The sequence below is a fragment of the Eufriesea mexicana genome, unplaced genomic scaffold, assembly GCF_001483705.2.
Source record: "Eufriesea mexicana isolate 0111107269 unplaced genomic scaffold, ASM148370v2 scaffold25266, whole genome shotgun sequence".
Lineage (NCBI taxonomy): Eukaryota > Metazoa > Arthropoda > Insecta > Hymenoptera > Apidae > Eufriesea > Eufriesea mexicana.
The window spans coordinates 56,451-82,834 of NW_016932250.1; the positions used below are offsets into that span (position 1 = coordinate 56,451).

The 26,384-nt window shown below is 29.1% G+C and overlaps 3 protein-coding genes across 3 annotated transcripts in view; 2 read left to right on the forward strand and 1 right to left on the reverse strand.

The window, feature by feature from the left end:
- The window catches only part of LOC108554516 (carboxypeptidase M), a 14,525-nt gene extending 14,147 nt beyond the window's left edge, over window positions 1-378 (forward strand). The window contains exon 9 of the mRNA XM_017909824.1: window positions 120-378. Within this exon, the coding sequence (XP_017765313.1) occupies window positions 120-305 (186 nt within the window). The 3' untranslated portion in view covers window positions 306-378. The remainder of the gene's footprint in view (window positions 1-119) is intronic.
- Window positions 379-9,932: 9,554 nt separating this feature from the next.
- Window positions 9,933-11,311, reverse strand: Not11 (CCR4-NOT transcription complex subunit 11). Its single transcript, XM_017909826.1, has one exon. It carries the CDS (start codon window positions 11,247-11,249, stop codon window positions 9,933-9,935), a length of 1,317 nt encoding a protein of 438 aa, XP_017765315.1. The 5' UTR covers window positions 11,250-11,311.
- Window positions 11,312-13,118: 1,807 nt separating this feature from the next.
- Window positions 13,119-24,477, forward strand: LOC108554524 (uncharacterized). The gene is made up of 4 exons (XM_017909833.1): window positions 13,119-13,595; window positions 19,650-19,894; window positions 20,751-20,901; window positions 21,614-24,477. The coding sequence occupies exons 1-4, from the start codon at window positions 13,463-13,465 to the stop codon at window positions 24,475-24,477; spliced, it is 3,393 nt and encodes a 1,130-aa protein (XP_017765322.1). The 5' UTR covers window positions 13,119-13,462.
- The last annotated feature ends 1,907 nt before the right edge of the window (window positions 24,478-26,384 follow it).

Here is a 26,384-nt window from a genome sequence, read left to right on the forward strand (position 1 = left end):
TTATTATTTGATATTTATATACTATTTAATATCATTTAATATTTATTATCAATACTTATAATTATTAAGGTATTTAGAGATATTTTGAATTAATATAGATTTGGTATCTTTAACAATAGAGACATCCAGGTGAAGACGAAACTGGATCCAACTTTTATAATGGAAACAGAGACAGTATTAACCGAGATCACGTGATACATTTTCGACCACATTCTGGAAGCAATACAGCATCCGAAGCAAACAGCGGTATCTTCTCATCCCTTAGTAATGGATTCAATTCCTTCGTCAATAATTGGTTCGGGTGATTAATCATGAGTTAGCGAACCGCTAATACTTTCGCGTCACTGAGTTTTCATACGAACCTTATACTGGCCAACAGAAACCACGAAACATTGTTGAAGATATTTATCGTTACCTTTTATTCTGTTATGTTATAAACGATATAATAATTATATAGATATCACTGATAGAATCGAGACTCTTTCAAGCAACGAGGAAATTTTGTCGTTCGAAAAAGTCGAAAAAGAGATAAACACAGGGACTTCAAATTCAACTGTACATAATCTGACATGTAGATATTATAGTCCAGTGAACTATATACATCTTATTTTATTTTAATCGCAGCTATTAATTTCGATTATTTATTTCTTATTTATACGTTTAAATTGGCTATTTATATATTATTTAAGAAACGTACATACAATAATGTAATAGTCATCTTTATTTTTATTTTTATATGTCGTTTAAAGTATTTATTACTGTTAGAAAGAATACTATGATTTCCAATGAAAATTTCGTTATGTAATAAATTATGTTTTATGTTAAATATTTAAAAACACGTTGCGTTAACTTTTTAGGTTAATAAAATTATTTTCGAGCATCGCAAACATTTGCCACGATTTATCTTCAAATATTTTTTCTTCTTTGACTTTATCTGGATATCGGTTTTGCTTCTAGTCTCTTGACAAATGAGATTCTAGTCTCTTGATCAAAAAGGTACCAATTCACCAGGTCGATATAACTAAAAAATAACTAAAAGGTAACTAGAGGTAACTTAAAACTTAACCAAAAAATATGGTTTCATTTATATCAGTCTCTATCTGCCAACATGTAGTATTATTTTGAAAAAAATATTATCTAGCTACTATTTGATAAAAAAGATACAATTTTCTCATCGATATTGATAACAATTCAAACTCACGTTACTTATAAAAACAGAAAATGGTCAAGAAGACTACGTAATGAAATGAGAAAATTATTCTTCAGATTTTAATTCTTCTTTTTTTGTTAAAAACAAATACTGGCATAATTTTTTATCTTATTTACAAGGAAATTAATATTTAATTACATTGTTTAGAGTATATAACAAATTTTATTAAATGAACAATAGAGCCACCCATACTCATACTACTAAGGAGACAGAAGTGTTGGAATAATGGGATTTTTTAACAATCATATTTCTTTATATTAAACATCGTTTGTTCAAATAGATAGAAAAATTTAAAAAAGCGATCATTTATTCGAAAAATTAAACTTCATTTATTTAGTAAAAGTTATGCATTCGATAACGAAAACAATTTCAGCAGTTTCTGTATTTAAGAGTTCTCTGATGAAATTTCCAAGTTCTGCTTGGTAAAATTTTGTTCGTTAAAAATTCTCTTTGTCCTTTTATTTTTATATTTGTTTATTCCTTTTAATGTTTTTTTATTTAGAAAAAATTATTCGTGTCTCGATAATGCAATGTTCAAATTAAATTTTCATTCCAACCATAATTTCATATCTACTAGTTTTAAAGTTATATAGATAAATAATAGAACACCTAAATATAATACATACGTTATACATATACGTATATATGAAAGTATTAGAAGTGTCTTTTGAATAAGTTCTATTGCAGATTTCTAAACAGAAAACGGCCTTTGTTTCTCTGAAGCATTGTCCTTTTTCCTCTCTCGTACTCTTTCCATTTGTCTCACTCGATACATTGCAACAGTACAAAGGGGTATCTCCAATAAATTGGAGGATTCGAACATGGGAGACTCTATTGTTATTTGTTTCTTTGCACAAAGGCATGCCGAAATATTGTGCCTTCACTATCGAAACAGTCGTTCGCAAAACTCTTTTAAGGATAGCATCAAAAAATGGCCTTAATCATCGAGTGATACTCCATTACTCTCATTCTGTTTTTCGTTGTCCTTGCGTGAAATCTCGAATTAGCCGTGCGAAAAACATAAGGGTAGCCAACAGTCGAGAACTTGCGTAAAGAAAGGGACCTGCTCTATTTTTCTTTGCATATTAAACACAAATTATATTTTTTAAAAGATACAAGTATATATATTGAACGAGAGAATTTTAAGCGATATTACGTGCTGTATGTAACGTGTCATGCGATATTTTATTATAAAGACCGTGTTAAAGAAAGAGACGTTTATTCGAAAGCGAAATACTATCAGTTGATGAGAAGGTGGATAGATGGACGACGCAGATGCATGATGGGTAGCGATGGACGAAACTACGAGCTTCAAATTCGAGACAATTCGAAGTTTTCTAGATTACTAGGATTTAAATCGTTTCAAAGCTGGAAGAAGCATTTAAAGGCTTGTCAATTTTTAAACTTCAAACTCTCGAATCGAAGCGAATGTAGGTTATGTTTCGTACATGAAATAGGTTATGTATGAAACTTTTAAGGGAATGCTTACTACTAGTACAACTATTACTACTACTGAGAATTCAAAGCTTCCAATTATACTCGAAATAGCTCCATTTCCCATCAAATATACAAGGTGTCCCACTTAAGTTGGCACGATGAGAAATAAACAATCTCTTTTTTAGTACTTTTAACTGCAAAATACAAAAATAATAAATACTGAAAGATAGACTAAAATACTAAAGAATATGTATTACCATATTTTTTTAAATCACTTGTATACAAGGTTTTTCGCTGCGTCGACTTAAATGAAACACCTTATATATAGATTCACAGCGATTCGAGATATTTTAAATTTCATCATTTATAGCGATGGATTTTAAAGATTCGAATGGTTTCTAATATGATTCGAAGTCTAGAATTCCTGAAAGTCTTAGAGATCTCGCAAGTATTGAAGATCTTGACAACTTTGAAGACCTTGGGATCCTAGAATCAACTCGAATTTAAAAAATAGATCATGTCCAAGTTTTTCGAGAGATCTAAAATCATATCCAAAGTGATTTGACTTCTTCATCATATACGGGGTGTCCCAGAGACGGTAGTACAACCGGGAGGGGTGTGATTCTACATGAAAAAAACAAATCGAAAATAAAGAATAAAATTTTTCCATTCGAAGCTTCGTTGTCGAGAAAATCGACTTTGCTTATTCACCGAGTGCGCGTGCACTTAACTTTGACTTAAGTAGGTGGACCATTAGCACTAGATTGCCGGAGGTTAGGTATATACCTATTTTGCCTGAAATGAATCAATTTGACTCAAACATCAAAATTGAGGTTTTTTAAAAAAAAATAAAATTTTATTTTAAAGGAACTTGATTTAAAAAAATTTTTATATATATATTCTGTTTTTAAAATACATTTTCCGCAGATTTTTACGAGGCAATACGACCCTCATTCGACAGGGTTGGGTGACGGTACTTGGGATTCGGCTAACAAGGGGCCTGTCTCAACGTAAGTCCGCACGTGTGGTACCCTTAGACCTCGGTGGACTAAGGGGCCATAAACTAGTAAATTGAGAAGTTTGAACATGAAAACTCTCGCATCGGATTGTTAACAAAAAATTTTTATGCACAAGAAATAATTTACATGTGTGTAAAACGACCAACTTTAAAAATATTCAACGACTCAATTTGACTCACATCCGTCAAAATAGGTATAGCATATATGGATTTTTGGAACTAAAGAGTGAGGAGGGGAACGAATTAGTATTTGTATACATTTTATATTTCTATGAAAAAGCAACATATGTTTTAAAAAAAATTATTTTAATTTTTCTATATATATAGCAATAAAATCGTAAATGAGTCAAATTAGTGTTAGTATACCAGCGTACTCGGTGGATATTCAAAGTCAATTTTCTTGACAACGAAGCTTCAAATGAAAAAATTTTATTCTCTATTTTCGATTTATTTTTTCACGTAGAATCACCCCCTTACCGGTTGCACCACCGACGCTGATATATTGATGATCTGACTCTCTAAGCCATAACTAAGTGCACGCGTACTTAGTGAATATTCAAAGTCGATTTTCTCGGTAATGGAGCTTCGAACCAAAAAATGTTATTGTTCATCTTCAATTTGTTTTTTCACGTAGAATCAGCTCCCTTTCTGGTTGTACTACCGTTGCTGGGACACCCTGTAGAGAGATTCGAAGTATTTCAAATCTTATTACGAGCACTCTGTCCATTTCGTCTTTACAACTCCATCTTTATGTATTAACATAATGGTAGAGTAATTATGGTTACGGTACGGTATATTCGTCGAAGCTAAAAATACGAATATTCCAACTTTTAAAAGGATAATTTGAGATATTTAGAAGAAGATAAGACGTTCAAGTGCCAATCAACGTCACACCACAGAAATTTTAAACGAGTTCTTCTATTTCTAGGCATCTCTGACAATGATTTACGAGGAGTTAAATCTTTTGAATATTTTGAAGCATATAATCTTGGAAAAGAGATGTAAGAATTATAGAATATTTACGAGAATTTTCCAAATAGAACCGAACTGATCTTATTAAAACTTCCATTCTTCATTACTTCATTACTATGAATGAAACGAGATGTCAGCTTTCGAGACCGAGATCGAAGTGTTCCGTTTTCCATGGTCACAAAAGTCAAAGTAATATCTTCGTAAAATATATAAAATATATAATATTAATTTATACATAAATCGAATCATTACAATATGAGATATTGTAAATACGACCTAATTTTCGTAATGCAGATATATATTTAAAGTATTGTAGATGTGACACTTTCAGTGAACAACGAAAATTCGTGTAATTTTTATGGTTGTGGTAGAGAAAATGAACTTACGACATTATAGAATATACTAATTTTCATAACACAGGTCGGTATTTAAAATGTTATAGCTGTGACACTTGCAATTGAGAAACATTCCTTCCACTAGCCTTCTCCTCATCAACGGACAGTATAATTATAGCAAGAAGAAAGTTATTGCGATATAGTTACTAGGGAAATCTATATTCCAAGAAACTGTTCAACGTCTTCGAGTACGAAAGTAATATTTTTGTAGGGCGTTTAGTATTCGATAAATACAAGATTAATAAGTGGGTACGTATACGAAGAGAAATGGGCCCATAACTGAATTACCTACATAAAGGTGTGCTAAAGTTTTCGAAGTAAAGATAGTTTAGATAAGTTATTCGGTATATTCTAACGATGCAGTATGTGTTCAATGCAATTGTTCAACACTGATTGCAATATATAGATCCTAATTGTAATAATAGTCGTGGAAATTGTGGTTTCCAATGGGATAATATTGTCACACATTTTTCAGATTTAGTTTTGCACATTGAAGTAATTTGTTATTCACGAGCAACATTTTTGTGATAAATCTATTTTGAAGTTACGTATAAAATATTATAAGTTAATAATTACTTCCAAGTTTATTAACTTTGGGAGGGTTAAAAAGATGAATAATTGTGAAAAATTAGTTACGAATACCTAATACAAATCTAAAATAATACGAGCTTCAAAAATAATGTAATTTATAAAATAAATGTCCGGTGAGCTTAAGTTTGTTATATTATAATTAAGTTAAAAAAAATTGATTGCCAAATGAGGGATCATAAAATAGAATTTAATTACAATTTACTTCGAATTTTACGTTTTGAACTTTGAATTTTTATTTTTAATTTTAACTAATTAATAATTTAATTTAATTAAAAAAATTTAGGTAATTAATAATAATATTAATAAATTGTTCAATTAATATCTCGTATTAAATCACAATTGAAATAAATACAAAATAAATATAAAATTGCATTACAAGTTATAATATATAATAATATGTTTAATAATATAACAAAGATTTGTTTATAACATGCACGTGAAGTAAAAAGTTAGGAATTATGCACAAATAGATAATAAACATAAGTAATTATATTTGTTATATTTTTATAATTTTCTTTTTTATTAATTTTAAATATATAATATATAGAGATAATCTGATATGATAATTGTTACTGAAATTTTTAATTAACAACGTTCATAATAAATCATAAATAAGAGCCTAATTTGAAGTTAAAATATTTTTGGAGTAAAATAGATGTGAGTACTTAAGTTACGTAATCAAAGCATCCTCAAATTTTTAAAAAATTTATATTCTTAAATTTGATTACTGTTTTATTTTTTCTATTAGTTTCAATAATTGAAAAGGATCTTAAAAGTAAAATTACTTCTTTACAATTGATATTTTATTTTAAATTAATTAAATTTTATAATATACTAATTGCATACTTTTAATAATTAAAGGTATACATTATTATTAACTATTATTTAAAATTGTTTATACTTTTCTAATTGAATTTTATTCACTTTTTTACTACTATTTTTAAATTTTATATATTCAAAGACAAAGACCGAATTAAAAAATAATATTTTCTAAAGAATGACTTCCATGATTTTCATCACTGGTCCAATTAATGTGTTCGGTTTACGTGTTCAAACAAGAAACATTTTCTGTAAAATTATCTCTTAAACACTTAAAAAAAAAGGCACTCAAATAGTTCAAATTTGTCTGAAACAATAGCTCAACTTGATAAGCATCAGTAGTGCGTGCATTTATGTCTCCAGACGTAACGGAGAACTCGTGTACAGTTTGACACAAAAGTATTCGAATTCGAGTTTTGTTTTTTGCTTCTTCTACTCTCTGAATTACCTATCACTATCATAAATATATATCGATATATTAACTCTATGTTCTCCATATATTACTACATATACTCTGTCAATTCCCAATTTTTGAAATACAACTCCAAAGATAAGAATAAAATAATAATAAAATAAAGTAGTCAGGAAGAAAGATATTTCATCTTTAATGTAATTAATTTATAGTAAATATTATCGGAAATATTTTCAGCTTGTTAATTTTAATCGAACAAAATAATTATTTATTTATTTTATTTGTTTAATAGCGATTGTCATACTGATTTGTTATAGATAAAAAGAAATTCATTAAAACAAATATTTAAAGAACCAAATACAAATGTAACTATCTCATTAAATATTACATTAATTAAATATCAGAACAAAATCATATTGTAAAATATTTATTCTTAATTATTTTTTTCAGTTTAGTAAAAATGTCTTCTTTTGCAAATATAAAGGTGGATCGTTTCTCAGAAAAAGTTGGTAAACACTATTATACTCTATATAAATTATGCTGTAGTGTAAAACAATCTTTATGTTTAATTTTTATTGAAAATACAGAGTATAAAAGACAAACCACATTTATATTGAATATTTTTGTGGCAGACTGTACGTATACATGTTTCATAACATACAAATTTTACAACCACGTAAAAAATATTAAAAGATTTTTTAATTTGAAAAATTAAATTTTTAGATTGCAATTTTTATAATTACTAGATAATCACATCTTATAATTATTTATAAATTATTGGACTTATATTGCGAATCATCTAATTTATCTGAAACATTAAAATTACGCTGAAGTAATTTATGAATTAGTTTAAACAATACTATATTTATAATGGAACAAATATTTATGACAAAAATCGTTTTATTCTTACCTCACGAATTATTTCCGAGATAGGTTGTAAAATGTGAAATAGAAGTCACTAAAATGTAACAGCTCGACATGACAATAGTGATAAACATGACAGCCCATGTATAAACAGTTCATATGATATTTTTGTGTAATTTATCTACTAATAAAAATAACAATTTTTATTTGTACTTTTACATAACTAACATGAATAGCAAGGTAGTAAGTAGTCAGACAAAGAAAAATCCTATATATAGGATTTATATATGTTTATATATAATCCTATATATATAGTATAAAAATAAAGTATATATTTATTATATAACAAATAGTAAGAATTAATTTAGAAACACTAACAATTATGAAGATTATAGCAAATATTTATGACTGTATTGCATAAACACTAAACACTGCCTTTATTGAATTTGGAAGGCGACATAAATGACAACGCAATATGATTACAATTTGTTTATGTATATTGTATCTTTTATTTAATGTAATAAAAATTTATGAGATGTTAATATTTTGTAATATTTTATTTTTTATACTATAGTATTCGAATATCATAGATGGCAGTATTTATATATTTATAATTTGTTTACTACTCGATAATTAATTAATAACTGTTGTTTATTCATTAATTATATAGCGATAATATTAACAAATAATTTAATCACCAAAAATTAAAATTCAAAATGCAACCTGGACCATAATATGTTAATCATTAGTATTATCTATGCCAATTCAAAATACAAATAATCATCAGTACCATTATAAATTGTAAATATTAGAATTTATTAATAATTCTTAATTCTTACACTCTGTCCATTGTGATAAATGGTATTTGTACTTTTTTATAATTTCACTGATATCTTTTAAGGATTAATGTAAAATATATCTCTAAGAAATACATACAAAGAATATCTAATTACACAGTAGTATCGAATTTAAATTTCCTTACAATGTTAAAAAAAGAAAAATATATGTATATTTTTTTAAAAAGGTAAAAATAACTTTGTTTCTTTAATAAACCAATACTATGATTTATAAACAATCAAGATTTGATTAATATCATAGTATATGTAACTATTTTTTATTAAATTATTATTGCAAATAAAATACTTTATAAATAAATAACAAATAAATATTTAATTAATAAAAAACAAATTCTATGTATTTATATAAAATAGTGCAATGAAATAAAAATTGTAATATTCCACTAATGTAACATAATGTAAACATAATTTAAATAAAAATTTTTAAACTTTCCCTAAATGAAACTTAATTTGATTCGATTTATAAGAAAAAAGTATTCAGTAGTATATAAATACTATTTTTAATTTATGTTATATTGTACATATAGTTTACTTATACATTATACTCTTATATTAAATATTATCAGAGTTTTAAAAATAGTACAGGATGACAATTTTTTCTATACACATTTAATATTTTATATTTAATAGGCAATGATTATAAAAAATATTTCAATTTTTATATTCAAAATGTAAAAAGTACCTTTTATTTTCCTTTCCTATTTTTTGAATAAAAGATGGATAGTTTATTATAATTTAAAGATATATCTACATCTATAGTGTCTTATTTTAGAGAAATAAGCGTACAGAGCATTATAAAATGTTTTAAAATACTAGTAACAAAGAATATTTCATTTCAGTGCAAATAATAATCTGTTTTATTTTTTCCTAAGAAAAATTTTTACAATTTATTATTACTAGAAAATAACTTACATTATTTTTTAAGATATATATATATATTATAATATACCCACAATAATTGTGTACATGTATTTCATTTAGTTTTAACAAAAGTTATGACATAAATAAATATACATTATGTATATTATTATAAAAACTTTTCTTTTCTTTTTTTAGTGTTTTAAATGGAATTATCATGTTAGTATTCTAATAATTAATCAAAAATAAATGGATTATAGCCAATAATTTATTCGAAAATATTAAAATTATATATAAAATTTTATTGAGTTTATAGTCTTCACTTTCAAAAAACAAGCACTGTGAAATTCTACCTACACCTTAGTTCATTGTAATTTAATTAATCAAAAAAAGAAAAATAATTAAAAACTTTAGTATCCTAATAATTTTGTATTGTGTACTTGAAAATTATAATGTTAATTATATTAACACATATCCAACTTATTGTTGGTAGGTGCATTTAATCCACCGATATCACCAGATTCAAGTTGTTTAAGTAGACGGAAGATTCTCTAATGCGACTAAATTCTATACAAAATGCTTGCACTTCAATAAAAAGTTCTTTCACATTTATAATTTTATTTCTAATTAAGGATTGCAAAAAAACACAAACCAAACGTACTAAGCGATTCTGCATATAACGATCTTTTATAGTTTCACAAGTAGAAATGCAGTTACTGATGTATAAATGAACAAATTCAGTTGGTAAATCAACAGTGGTAGTTAATCTGTTGACTACTTCCATTGAATGAAGAGACATTTCCATATTTACCAAAACACTAAAATATTCTGTTATTTGACTTGATTGCATAAGCTTTAATAAAACTTCGATTGCAATCAAAGGATTATTTTCTACCAAATCTGGTAACTTTCCTGGAGTAAGGCCAATATGATATACCAATTTTGGATCTCTATCCAATTCATTAACAAGATGCTGCTGCTGTTGTAATGTCAATACACTTTTAAATGCTTTACCCATTAATCCACGAGCTTCTGCACTAGCACAGTTTGAAACACACATGTTAGTATCATATTCAATTGTGAATTGAGAAGGTTCTGTAACATTAAACCATGGTAATTCATCAACTGAACGATAAAGAGGTGGTGCTAATCTTAAAAACTCAGGTTGATAACTTTGACTACATAAAGGTGGATCATTGGCAATTAAAATTTCTGTCATATTCTTTGTTGCATTTTTATCAATTTCTGTTATTTTGGAATGATCCATATCGGGTAAAATCACAGGATTTCCACATTTGGCAATGGAAGGTAATTCTGAGTGATGCTCTGCTAGTTGTATTTGTAAATTACTTAAATCAACAGGCGGTACAGACACAAAATATAATTCATCCACAATTTGTCTTGGAGTTTTCTTTAAAATGTCCTTTTTATTATATCCCAATAAATTTGCTAAAAGGTTTTTTTCACATTGTGATAAAACTGGTATATGTCCAGAAAGATTGGTCTTTGGCACTCCATTATTTGTATCTTCCTGGGATTTTAAAACCTGAACGAACACAGGTGCAAAGGGTGTCGAAGCCAGTGTTTCTCCTCTATAAAGATCGAATAACAATGCCACTGCTATTATACGTTGAACATTTTTTGGCAATAAATCTATATGTTGTAAAAGGAGAACTAATGTCATTCCTACTTTGAATCGATCTTCTTTAGGAAATACTTGATGTAACTGATGACATAGATTTTCCAAACTTGCATCCAGATTTTCTTCATCAAGGATATTCAATAATTTTGTTAAATCTTTAGGAGTAAGCGTCATGATGTCTAAGTAAGAAATTGAACTAGGTTATAGCACCTCGATTATGTTTCTTTTTCACGATTATATTCATGAATATCGTGATTAAAATAATAATTTTTCTTTAAAATTAATAATTATATGTAACATGTTAACTTGTTGCGTTTTAGTATACATATATTTGCTTTCGTTACATTTTATAATTGTTACTTTACAGGTTATGACTAGAATCCGAGTAGACTCACTTACTACACAACCTACAAACTCAAATGAAGATAGTAAACCATTTCTATCGCAGTATAGAATCGATTGCTACAAGATTACAAAAAAAAAGAATCGAAACATACACCCTAATCTTAAATTACTTTAGCGCTATCTATACCAGCATTTGTACCGCGCTAATTTTGAAATTTATATATTTTCATTACCACTAAAATTGTATAAATTTTGTCATTACATTCGTCTACAGATTATGTTTATTTCCTATGACATAAAATTATACCAATCTTTTTAAGAAATATATTTTAAGATATTTTCTTTTGTTTTTATACTATCATTATATTACATTATAGTATATACCATTACAAATTATTGAATTTATCTATGAGTAAAAACAAAAATGTAAATATTATAACAGAAAATGATATTAATACAAAAAAGTATGAATAAGCCTTATTAAATCGGCGAATCTTTATTATTTACTATTATTATTTACTATAATGTATCTAATAATACAAACTGTTACCTAAAATCATTTTTGAAGATGGAGTAAAAATTGTATATAATTCTTTTATATAATTTTATTTTATTTTATTTAAAAAAGCAAATATACATTTGTCTTAAAATTGATTATTACAAGTTAAGTTAAGGATTAATATAAGTATTACTTTTATTAAAATTTCAAAGACATTAATGTAATAAAATAAAATTATTAACCTATATATATTCCACTACATTTTTTAATTAATTATTTTCTAATTTTATCTTTGTACTTTATTTGTAGGTATGAAGCTTCAACTTGTAATAAACGAAAAACCACATAGTAAATTTTTTCCAGATTGCGATTTATGATTTTATGCTTTAGGATTTCCGGTATATAGAAACTAGACCGAGATCTAATGCATATAAATTAGAAAGAATCACTTAGAAAACGGCGCGTTATGACACGCTCGAAGTAGTTAGGTTCGCCAAGTGCACATTTAACTTCGATCATTGATAATTTATGGAATTTATAATTATTATCTAATAATATCGATAAGTGTTTCTAAAACTTTAGAAACGTTTCTAAAACGTAGAAACGTCAGTTTCAACTGTACTTGACCTTGCTTTATGATCATTTTTATACATTTCCTTCTTTCTTTAATTTTTTAAGTCTTTGTACAAATTACTACACATAATAAAATATTTAATTACCCATAATCACGTGAAATCTAAGTAATAACTGACAATCATAAATTAATAACTATATTTTATTTCTTTCCTTTCTTTAATATCACGTATAAAGGATCTAAAATTTGTATTTTTTATTGCCTGCATAAACATTAACCTGTCTAAATTAACACTTTAACGATGGAATTATTATCATTTTCTTAAATACTTTTATCAAATCTAATATTATTGACTGGTGATTATCGTTCACAGTTTGTGGATAATTCCTTAAAAGTGATTGGTATCTATAGCGGCGCTTCCGCTTTATAGAAATTAATCCATATAAGAATCATTTCGTTACACGCCTACGGCTTACATTCATGTAGTGCTTCTAGGCTAGGTATCAGAAATACGGTCAGCTCTGAAACGGTGAAGGAATGCCAGGGTCCCCCACTGTTCTCGCATACTCGTTCCACTCCTGCCCCCGGCCCTCTGTAAATTGTGTTGAGATGGAATCCCCACCTCATAGGCAGAAGCACCTGTTGCGCAGCTACCTGTTTTACTCGATCCATGGGTCCGTTCTCTCTTTTCTCTTTCTCTTACTGCTTCTCTTTCTCTTTCTCTTTAGTATCGTGCACGGTGTCACGGCAGTAGGACGGTCTCCGATCGCGGTGCTGATTCTTCGGTAAAGGGCAACGACTCGCGAAGTGAAAATAATGTCTCCTTATGCACGTCGAACGGAATCGCGGTGAACAGTGCGAAGTCTAGTCTGTCCGAAGGTTTAGGACGGATATTTCTTAGAGAGGAAACGTGAGTACGCTGCAGCAGCCAGGTTGGAAATGCATCGAACGAGAGTTTAAGAAGGAGCAATGGAGGACGAGCCATGGGATACCTGTTTCGGGACAGGAAATGTGGCAGGGGCTGTGATCGGTACTTTCCTTACAACGATTCTCCTGCTGCTGGTTGCTGCGCTCCTTTACAGACAGTGGCGTAGGCACAAGGGTAAGTTCCGGCATTTTTTCGTAAATATCGAAATATTATCAACTGCCGGCAATGGTGTGTCGCGGAACTTGTAATGACAGATCGTGGTTTACATTCGCGGTCCTGTGTTCGTTCGAGCGCGCTCTAGCTGTTAATTCAAGCTATCGCAATAAAGTTCTTGCGACAACTAATTTGCTATTCCGAAGAATTAATGATATTTTATCATCGTGAACAACCACTTATCATGCATACTGACTTACAGTTGTGTTTTTACGGCACCAGGCATATGTAAACCTAATGGAATTTATTGCACAATAAATCGGAATTTATTCCTACGCGTTACTTCTCCGCAACTTCTCTGGAAGCACACCAAATACACGATGCAAGAAACTCCGCCCCGGCACGCGGAACAATAGATAATTGCATGCGTATTTTTCAATCGATCGATTGAAAGTTGAAAAGTGTGAACATCCATACCCATAAATGCAAGCGACAGAATTATGTAACTAATTATCGTGTCTCGATAAATATAGAACATTTTGCAAATAGAAATATCACGTATGAGTGGAGATATACGAGATAATCGAAATAACCTATTAAGCAGGTTAGTTAACCTTTAAAGAATTGTCATAAAAATTCGAACGAATAATTACAGATCACGGAAGGGTACATATGTCAGCTTAAAATGGGGCTTAGTATTCGTTGCCATTTCGTGAATTCTATAAAAGTGTGTTGCATGTTACAAACCTTTTCGCTATTGCGTCGCAATTGATGCGTATATCCATGCAAAAGGTAGACCTTGGAGTGCCACTCGAGAGACACAATGGGACACGAAAGTCCCTCTAGCTGGATACATTGGAATCTCTGTCCGGTGGAATGATGTTTACAGATTAGAGCGTAAAATATCTTCTACGAGAAGTGCATTCCTTACGTGGGATCGTTTTTAGGATGATACCTGTTGTCATTGCGTTGCTTCGCTGGAATGCGATGCATGTGGGACGCCTAATAGGCGCAGAGCCGATGCAGTTAGCACTGTTTCTAGTAAAAAGTACGTAAACACGAGAATTATTACCGATTCAAAAGTGTAAAGGACGAAACGTAACGAGTTAATTTTTTAAACTTCCGTCCTCGTTTTTCTTTCTTTTTTGTAAATTTAGAAACTAATAGTTAGAAGAAACGCTCATGTAATTACGACTGTATCACTTAGCACAAATCTAAATTGCAAATATGCAATGTAAATTTTTACGAAATAGAAAAAAAGTATTTCTTTGAATCGTACAGTTGGCAATGTTTTAGCATTATAGGTTTAAGTATCTTCCTCGTACTTGTTAAATATCCCGTATTTCTTAAAAAAATAAAATTCGATAAACAATAAAAATTTGATGAAAAATTCCTTCGACTGGAATACGCGTAGAAATAAAATTAATCACTATGATCGAAGTAATATTTGTGATTGAGACGAATATTTGAGCCGTCTAATGCCACAGGCGGCAAATACACGGCAAGAGTTTTAATTTAGGTTATGTAACAATAAAAATTTAATGAAAAATTTCTTCGAATGGAATACGCGTAGAAATAAAATTAATCGCAATGATCGAAGAAATATTTGTAATTGAAACGAATATTTGAGCCATCTAACGCCACACGCGGCAAATACACGGCAAGAGTTTTAATTTAGGTTATGTAATAACCTGTATGGGTTGAAACGTTTCTTTTTTTTCGAGATTGAAACTTGTTTAACAAATAGTCTTTGCTTTCATCATTAATGTAATAGAATGATCAGCTACAAACTTATCTTTACGGTTGCATAATCATCGTTAGCTGGTTAACTAGTCTTCGTAAATTCCTGTGCTCTCGACTCTATCAATTGTTAATGAAAGTCCATATACCGATAATTAATTATAACTATGAAATATGAATTACGCGAAAAATAAATCGAAAATAAATCTATAAAATTTGATCCATATGAAATTATTGGATAAATATATAATATAATATAAATATAATATAATATATAATATAATCGATAAATATATAATATAAATAAATACCAAGTTAACAAGTATTGTTAGCAGTAACAAGTATTACTGCTTAACAGGGAAAAATATTGAAAGTAACAACACCGCGTAATAACATCTGTTAAAAATAATGTTACTCTACGTATCGAGTTACATTATACCGGATAAATGGAATCTGAGATAATCGAGCTTCAGATTATCGGTATTCTATTATAATTAAAAACACTTGATACGTTTAATGTAAACAGTGATTGATCCAACAACAATTTATTATTTATATCTAGCACCAGCGAATTTTTATACAAATAAATTACTACAAATAATGCAGTTATACACTGCAGGAGAAGAACTATACGCTATTTCAAGATGTTACTAGAATACATTAACACTTTCGGTTAATTGTCGGAAATTATTATCTCATAAAGTGGAAAACAGATAATAGCCGATGAATACGCTGATAAGGTGAGAAACACTCCAAAGCATTCAAGTGTTTCTAACAAGTAAATTCCTTCAGCATGCAAGTCGAAATTTTAATTCGTACGAAAGAAATTCGAAATTTAAAAAAATTTTGAAGTTCCCACTTGAAGAAAGTTTAAGAAAATTAAAAAATAGAAAAGCAAATTAAAAATCTATATATGATTTTTAAATTTTAATTATAAGTGAAATAATTTTTTTCTGTTCGTTTTAAATTGAAAAAGTTGCAAAATTTGAAGAATTAAAAAAATTTTGAAATTTGGGAAAACTTAAAAGAACTTACAAACTTCTTTAATTTCCCGTATAATACCGTCTGCACCGTATATTACTTTTTGCCACGTACATTCTCATTACAATTAACGACGATATAACTTTTACTTTGAGTTATTTGAATAATAAAATCGTTAGGTGGTTAATAAATTCACTAATAGCGAAGCTTATTGATTGTGAGAAACTGATATACTGGGATTAATGTACCGATAAATTGATTTCATTATATCATCGGACTTTTTATTATCTCATCCAAGATGGTGAAATCTACTCGGAAGCACGATAGCCTTCAAAACTTCGTTTCCGATTTTCCAACGTAACGTTCAAGGTACAGTAAAATACTAAAGACAAGTAAAGTAGAATGTAATACAAGCTGAAACATGGTTTAATTAATAGAAAAATAAGTACAATATTAAATGCACAGGTAATAAATGTATGCACTTGGAACAGTCAGAATGGAATGTACAATTGCGAATGTGTGTGGAAACGTATACACATAGGAGAATATGCTAAACATAGTAAATAAGTATAAATCTGTGGGATGATGTCACCGTTCATAGTAACATAATTTACGTAATGTATCTTAAATATCCTTGTTCCTTAAGGTAACCGAGATCTGTTTTAAAATTTTACCATTTTTCTTTATTATTTCGTACGTTTAATTTCATGGTGTTCTGATCCTAGTGTGCGATGTTGATTCATGTAACGTAATAAAAGAAGATTTCAATGTCGTTCGTATAAGGCGCATCTACACCTCTACCTCTTCCCTCGCGCCTCTGCATCGTAAAACTTAACTTTCTTAACGCTTATTAAGTTCCGTCTGCACATAACAAATGAACACAAATGAGCAAGCAAGAATCCAGATAGCTCGAGCACTAGCTGCCATAAATTCGGATAAATTCATGTTACTGTCATAACTGAATTTTTTATGGTAGCCAATGTATGTAATAATAGGTACTATTTGTATAGATCCGTATAATTGTGTTGCATGCATGTGTACGAATATAGATATATGCGAGATGATGGTTATGAAGGTGGTCAGAAATTCGAAAGAAGATTTTATTTATTATGCTTATTTATTATGCTAAATTTATATTTATTTGCTTATTTCGAGGTGCAATCATTGGCAGTAGAATAAAATTAAACTATTTTAAATAGCTAAATTTATTCCAGTTATTTTTTTTAGCTTATACTATATTCAAATTTTTAATAAAGTTTTAGTATTTCATGAAAAGAAATAATATAATAAGAAAAGAAATATGCGTAACTTAGGTCACTTTCATAATCCCATGCACGTACTTACATATAGTATATATTATATATATAGATATATGAAAATATTGGTATTGATATTGATACTGATAGACATAGATAAATTACATTGTAACTGTAGATTTTTGTATTATTATGATTTTTTTGCCAGAAGTCGGAGGATGTTAGAACTCCTGATTGAATGAGTAATTAAATTACCACGATGACAACTAAATTACTACGTGACTACAAAATTACTGAGAGTGTAAGTAATAAAGATGTCACCTTCAGAAATACAATATGCAAGATAGGAAATTGAATGTATTAAGATACGAAACAGATATGAAACACAACGAATATGAAAGAGAATTAGAAATCGTATTTTATATTACAAAAGCAAATATCAGAGATTTGGAATCAGTGAAAAGCTAAAATTCATATTACATTAATAACGGTAATTATGAAGAATGTTGAACTAATTTCTTCAATGAACAAAATTTTCTAGTAAAAAAGCGTTTAAGTGTGAACTATACTGAATTAAAATCTTTTCCAACAGGAAATTTTCGTTGAGAAAATGTTACGAATTGCATGAAATCTCTCTTAAATTACATGTTACAGCAGTGTATCCATTATTATTAATATTGATTTATATTTATTAATATATTGTATACAAAATATTAATATACGTGTAATTTATGTTAATATTATTAAGTAAATATTATTATGCGAATAATATTATTTCATGATAGCAATGCTACTTTTAGTTACATTAAAATCTTCAAAAAGTTATAAATTTGAAAGGAACAAAGAATATTTTATACCAATGTTTCATTTATTCTATTACACAATGAAATTATACTACAAACAAATATTTAAATTAATTTTCGAAGTGTAATATGTCAAATTACACTCGGAATAATTCCATTTAACTGGGATATTGATGAATTATTAAATCATCTTAATTTTGTTTCTATTAAAAGTATTTACGATTATTAATTATATTAGAGTTAAATAAAATAATAAACATAGAAAATTTATTCTTTCAGTACCAAAATGATTTTCATTTGTAATGCCAAGTACAAAAAATAATATGTATGTTAAATAGTTGTGCAATGAATTGTGGTGATTATATTATATATAACACACCTTAAAATATGAAATTTGCAGTAGCCTATTCGATGCAATACTCAGGCCCTTTTATGTATCTACTCTCAATACTATGAAAGAGTCAATGATTAGATAACAATTTTACAAGGCGACCGAATATTTGAAGAATATATTATAGACTCCATACTTACATTTTCCAGTAAAATAATTTATATTTATAAAACTCAACTTGGAACGTATATTCCACATATTTTTTTAAATAGTTACGTTCAATTTAATTAAAAAATTTTATAAAATTACAAAAATCAGTCACAAAAGTATAGACAAATTAAATGTTCGTTACATTTTGTAAGATATGGAAATTTTTCCTAATCTAATATTTATTATATTATTTTTTATATTAGTCAAAGATGAAGAAAACGTATAATGAAAAGTATATTAAAAACTAAGTACTAAATATTTGAATTATTGCACACTTTCATGACCAATTATACTTACATTAGATGTAGAAAGTATCAAAATATTTTGAAAACTTTCTATAATATTGCATTATATAAATATGCGAAGATAAAAATATTAATAAGTATTATTTGTGTTTTATTATACATATATTAACATATATTAATACATTTATATAATTAATATACATATAGTGGCACTATCTATCTATATATATACAGTTAATACATATTGTATCAACATATATATTAATACTAATATATTCAATACGAATAATAAACTTGTCATAATATACACTTATTATAATACATTAATATATTATATAATAAATATATTTTTTATTACTTGTCAATGATTGTAAGTACTTATCGTAGTACTAAATTGTAATATAAAAGTGCCGAGAAAGAGTGCAAATCGTCCATTTTATTAATTTTGAAACTATTTCATAAATTCGTGTAATAATTCCTTTGCAATAACACGAAACGAATATTTTTAGGAAAACACCTAGTGCTCGTGACGGACCCAGAAATCGTGGAGGAAGCTTACGCCTTCGATAATCCTTGTTTCAAGGATGTCACGACATCGTCGACTAGTCGAACTCGGGAAGGAGCTGTATCTCTGACACCTGGAGACACTCCAGGCAAAGATTCTGCACGATGGTCTACCTCTTGGACATCCTTGGGACTGGGTTCCACTAACCGCAACGATAAGCGCAAAACCCTCGACGATTCTTGCCTTGGAGTAAGTTTCTGTCGTCTTTTTCTCTTACTTCCAGTATGTACAGGAATTATGTTACAAATTAGAGCACGATATCGTGCTGCAGCGTTTCAGATGAAAATACAAAAAATAATATTGTAGGATGGCGAAACTGGAACAAGAACACAATAACACAAACTCAAAACTCGTAAACTGATTTAACTTAGGGAAACTTCACCTCCCCGTAGAGGAGTCGCGCAACTTAATTTTGTTATATAGAATAACTTTTCGATTTGCTTCTAGAAGATATCGATCGGTTTACAATTTGTTTTTGTTCGCAATAGCCGATTCGCGATTTCTTTTGGTATCCTACAATATTCTTCTTCGTAGTAAATAATGGATGCAGAAGCTTTTTAAAGGAAATCACAGTGACTATAAAATATACACTCCGTTTCGATATTCCGAACGTAGAGGGTATTGTGCATGGCCAAATTTGGCTGCCTGTACAGTTAATCTAGCCATCTTTGATACGTGCCCTTATGTTTCTTGGCGAAGAGGAAGTCCGTGGTGTATGAGTCGAATTACAAACTTAATTACAAACTAAAATCAGCATTCGAGACGATTATTTTTCAATTGTAATACTATCAGTTTCTTATCTCTCGAAAGAATACCAATCGTTCGAAATAACGAGAAAAGAGAGCGAAATATTATTTTGATATAATATAATTTACCAAAAAGAAGAATATTTTGATATAATTTATTTAGAAAGAATGCACTTGAATGTAGTATAATTTATTTTTAAAAAATGAGTATTCTAATGTAATATAATTCATTTGAAAGATGAATGTTTTGATGTAATAGCTGTAATTTATTAAAAGAAATGTTTTGTTTGTTTGTACAGCCGAAAGCAACGAGGATCAATTTAGTTAGCTTGAAAAGTCGAGATTTCACAGGACTTGGATTTAATATTTGCGGTAATATGAGAGAAGGAATCTTCGTTAAGGATCTCCTCCATCGTGGACCTGCATCGGAATCCGGTCGTATACATCCAGGTTAATAATTAGTTTTACACCTGAGAATTCTCTTAAGAGACATTCTTTAACTATAAATTAATTGGTACAAATTTTCATTCTGCAAATATCCTTTCTCATGCTATTATATAATACTTAAAAAAGTACAATATTAATATTATATAATACTTAATAATTTTAAATTTTAAACGAGTTCTTAAAATGATTTGTTTAGTAACTGTAAGAATTCAAAATAATTATCAACTATTCTTCAAGCTTTTAACAAAGTTCTATTCATTACATCTGTAAATATGCAGTATCTCGAAAACATCTTTTAACACAATGAATGAATAATATCAATACTTTGTGTTGATACCGACTAAATTTACCAAATATTTGATTAATATTTTATTTCTCGAATAAACTCAACGATATATTAGTAAATTTATTGTTAGTATTAATTTTGATTTATTTACTATCGGTAAAATCCAAATACTGTTATACATAAATACAGCATTCCTTCCACATATTATATATTTAGTAATTTGTTACGCAAACTCTTATATATCTCTGTCGTAGATTTCTGTTTGTACGATATTATCAATTTCTGTTAGTCATGAAATGTTTGCATGAGCAAAATGTCTATAGAAACCTGTAGATTACTCTATATAAAATATTTTCTAAGTAGATATAAATAAGAGAAAATGACGTACAAATCGAATTTTTATTTTCTTTTTCATTGTTATATTTACAGGAGATCGTATAGCCAGTGTAAAAATCAGTTTTCGAAATATGGTGTACGAGGATGCTTTAACGATTTTAAGTTACGCTTCACCATACGACGTGAAACTAGAAGTAGAAAGTGGAGGAATCGGATCGAAACCAACCACGCTTTTCAAAAAAAGCGTTGGTCCTAGCGCGGCAAGAATTTGCCACCCTTTGTACAGGAGTCAATCAATTCCAGAGCTCTCGCAGTCGAAGAGTGTAGCAAAGAGACTTTTTATAGTCGATTCGAACGAATCTATCAGTTCTAATTACTCGACGATGAATTCGACTTTGAAGTCCTCAAAGTCTACACCAAATAGTCAAACTTTCGAGAAAAGCCACGACGAATCCAAGAGCAATCACCACAAATTTGGCATCAAAGTTTTACCCTCCCTTGATGGTACTGTTCATCGCATTGAAAATCAAAACGAGCATAACACGAACCTTGAAAGAAGACATTCGAAGAAATTGGATACAGAAAAGTATCTGTCAAACATGAATAAAGCTCCTGTACTTAGCGACAAGAAAGAAGAAGCTCAGCGTCAGCAGACTTCGCATGTATTGCCAGGTACTAAAGAGAAAAACGACATTTTCAATCCACGTAACGTTGACACGTTAGATAGAAGTGGAAAAGTTAATGATGCGTCGATTCACGTACCATCAGAGGTACCAACGGAAGTCCATAATGCAGCTATGGCTGCTCGCAGGAATCGGAAAAATAGTTCTGAGTTGTTAAATACCCCGAAAAATATAGAATCTGTCGAGACAGAGGATTCTAAAAATCAACAAAAGAATAAGAGGAAAGCTCCACCACCACCGAAAAGTAATAATTACGATGTCGAATATATTTCTCCTGTGAAGAAAGATTCGCCAATTACGAAAGCGTATGACTCAAAAAAGGAGGACGAGATCAATAGTATTACCGATTACACAGAATCTTTATCCGAATATATAAAGAAAGTACGCGAAACCACAGAAAAAGTGGATCCACGCGTGGAACAAAAAGTAGAGACGTTGATAATTGATGGAAGGCATTCCGAATCCGATACTGACAGCGAAATACAAAACAGTTTTACAACTATCGAATTGAACTCGGCTGACATCACGATCCACAGGACACCTGTACCCGAAACAAACGACGACGAGGATGAAGAAGACGATGTTTACAGGAAAGCTGCGAGCTTAGGTGATCTATCAAAGTACGAATGTAGGACATCGGCAACTCTTGAAAGAGCGCAGAGTCTGGATATGACTGATACTGGCACGAAGAAACGTAAAGCACCTCTGCCACCGGAGGATATTAACGAATCTACCGAAGATTTGACTAAACTCGATCAGATAGATACTTTCGATAGACGATTATTAAAAAAATCAAACGAATGGGGCAATCTAGAAGATGTCGTGTGGCGAAAGAAACAGGACTCAGAAGAAAAGTCAAAGAAATCAAAAGTTAGAAAAAAAAGCAACGGCTCACTCGAACGATCTAAATCTGCTGTAGAGATTAAGTTAAAAAGCGAAGCTTCCGAATCAAAAGAAGAAAATTTCACAGACGATGAAACTAGTATCGAACTTTATAATCTTCCTTTGAGTAAGAGACTCACAGAAGAATTTATTCGTGCAGAACGAATGTTCAATCCAGACGAAGATAATTCTCTGATCAGAATTGTTAATGACGGACACGTTGTTAAAAGTCCTACACTCGAAGAAGTAGAATTACAATTTAAAAAGGAAACCTCACTACCTGACGACTTTAACAACGACAGTATGATCGTAAATGAGCAATTTTCGGATGACGAGGAGAAAGTACTGAACAAAGATTTTGGCAAAGCTTTAAAACACTTTGAAACGTATACACAAAAATTACCGACGTTCTCAGATTCTTCCAAACAGGATTTATTTCGTTTCAAAAACTGGAAAGAAGATAATTCATTAACGAGCAATGAGATGATTTCATATGCTGGTAAGAAAGTGGTCGAGGAAGAGCCAATGATAAAACTTAATATTAAAAGAGGATGCCATGCATGTGATGAGAATTGTAATCGTCATGAAACCTGTAAGAAGAAGTCCTTTTCCACGAAACGATCATCTACCCCAATACCTTTACAAGATTATTCTTCCAATTCAATGGAAGGTAACGATTCAATGACAACTAACGACGATGAGGAGCCAAACTCGATGTCACATATGCATGGATCAATGTTCAAAGACAGAGAAAGTAGAAGTGAAAAGTCATCGATAAGTTCAAAGTCGCCATCAAGACGGGTGATTGAGGTTCCCATGAATCAAAGAATCGATCGAGAAAATGACGAGGATGAAGATGAATATGAATTCGGTTCTGGTGTAACTATAAATAACAAAAGTTTATTCGATCGTGAGGATCGTCGCAATATTAACAATATCAGTGTTTCAAGTGGTGAAAACAGTGAAGATAGCGGATTAGTTGGTGAATCGATGGATTACAACCCACAAGACTTTGATAATCGACCACCACTCCCAAACACACCAATGCCACAGAAAATGACTTATATTACAGAGATCAAGCTTTCTGCTAATAGAGGAAAATTTCAAGAAGATGACAATGAGAACAGTGAAACGCTTTCCACAGTGGAAAGTAAGGGTAAGAAATCGGTACAAAGCGAAATCAAAACTACTTCAAATGGGAAAGCTGCTTCTAATAAGAAACCCCCTGTACCTCCTAGGAGAACAGACATTACGAAATCTAGTAAAAAAGGAAATTCTGACAAACAAGTTATTTATGTATCCGAATATAAATCCAACGAGTCGAAAGAACAAGAAGGATCAGACGTAAGTCATGAAATCAAACAGTCAGATAACTGGTCCGCAGAAACATGATCAATAAATAGTTTTAGAGGGTAAAAGACAAAATCGATAAGAATAAATTACCAGTGAATGACAAATAATCGATAATATTTCTTTAAAGTATAACTTTCAATCGTATCTTCTATATCGGTATTCAGATTGAAAGAGATAAATGTTATAAACTGAAGAAACGACTAAATATTGCAAATTATTAGTAACATTTCTTCTACTAACCATCTTCTTTTAGTTCAAGAATAAAATAGATATTATAATCAACAATGACAATTTGATTATTGCATACGTAAACAATAATTGGAACATACTGTACTTAAATTTCTTCATAGGAGGGAATCAGATTGCTGCTCGTTATATGTATGCGCGTATAGTATTCATCTTGAATAGATCTGCTCTTGAACTAGTCGAAAGAAAATTTATCTATAATCTTCCTCGATTTTCAGAAAAGACTGGCTCTTATTTAAAAACATGTTCTTTTGATCACTTGATAAAAGCGTTTGTTGTTATAATTATATTTATTTTACAACGCATTTCTTGTTTTACAAATTACTGCGATTAGAATTTGTATTATACCGAAATTGCATCCGTATAAGATAGTACAGTATTAAAACGTATCATACGTATTAAAAATCGTATATATTATATGTACTAAACATCATATTTCTATAATTCGATATTGCACAATCAACGTATATTTGCAAAATGATCCATAATATAATACAATTAATAACATTGTTAATATGTTTATATAACATGTGGTTATAAGTCTACTGACAATCTTCTAGAGAAGATCTGGGCAATTTAATACGTTTCTTAACTCCAATTATAATGTTTATTTGAATTAATTATTTAATTATAAGTATGATCAAATAAAATATGATTCTCCCTCTTTCTATGTAACAAAACAAAATTTAAAAAAATATATTGTAATGTAAATTAATTAAATTGAAACATATCAATTTATCATACTATAGAACAGTTTGATACAAGCTTTCATTAATCAAAATATACTAATTTAATTCTATAAATATTATAATTATAATATGTTTTTTAAAAATCATCCTATAAAAAATGGTCACAAAGCAACAAAAAGATATTCAGGTTTTAATAGCAATTAATATATACAGTTAAGAATATTTTGTCTACACTTTATATGAGTCTACTTTATACAAGACATGTACTAAATTCATTCTTCACCTTAGATTCAGAATCTCAGTACGGTTTGAAACAAATTAAGTACAAGGTGTTTTCATTTACTGATTCTGAATCACCACTTGCAGGTCTATTATTAACTTTTTCCTTTGCATTTTTCCTCACTTATTTCAGTAAAACATTTATCTATAGTTTCTTTTTTTTCAATAATTGATATGAATTTATGAATATTTACTTTTCATCATAGGAAATTAAACTAAGTATGTAAATGATTTCTAATACACATGTTTGCACAGATGTACTCTATCATATTAGCATCAAAAAGCATTTTCTTATATCTTGACCTGATTATATTATGCACATTCAAAAGCTAGAAAATTTCTGTTTATCAAGTTGCCTCTGCTTCAACTTACCCTGGTTGCCCCTATCATTAAATATTTAAAAAACTAAATACTATTACCATGTAATTTTAATTAATTATATAATAGAATTAAGACAATATTTTAACATACTACAAAGCAGTGTCAATTTAATACAAAAAAGTATATAAAAATAAATTTTTTGAGCACTTTAAAGATTTTTATAAATTTTATGTATAAATGACGAAAGTGTTATTATTTTTATTACCAGAAATAATTTGTTACTACTTACAGAAATAAAAATTGCATTTGTGCAAAATTTTATATCAACTAGCAATAATTATATAAGTGTATATTGTACAAATTTCAAGTATGATAGTATTAATTTAATCATGTAATTCATATAATACAATT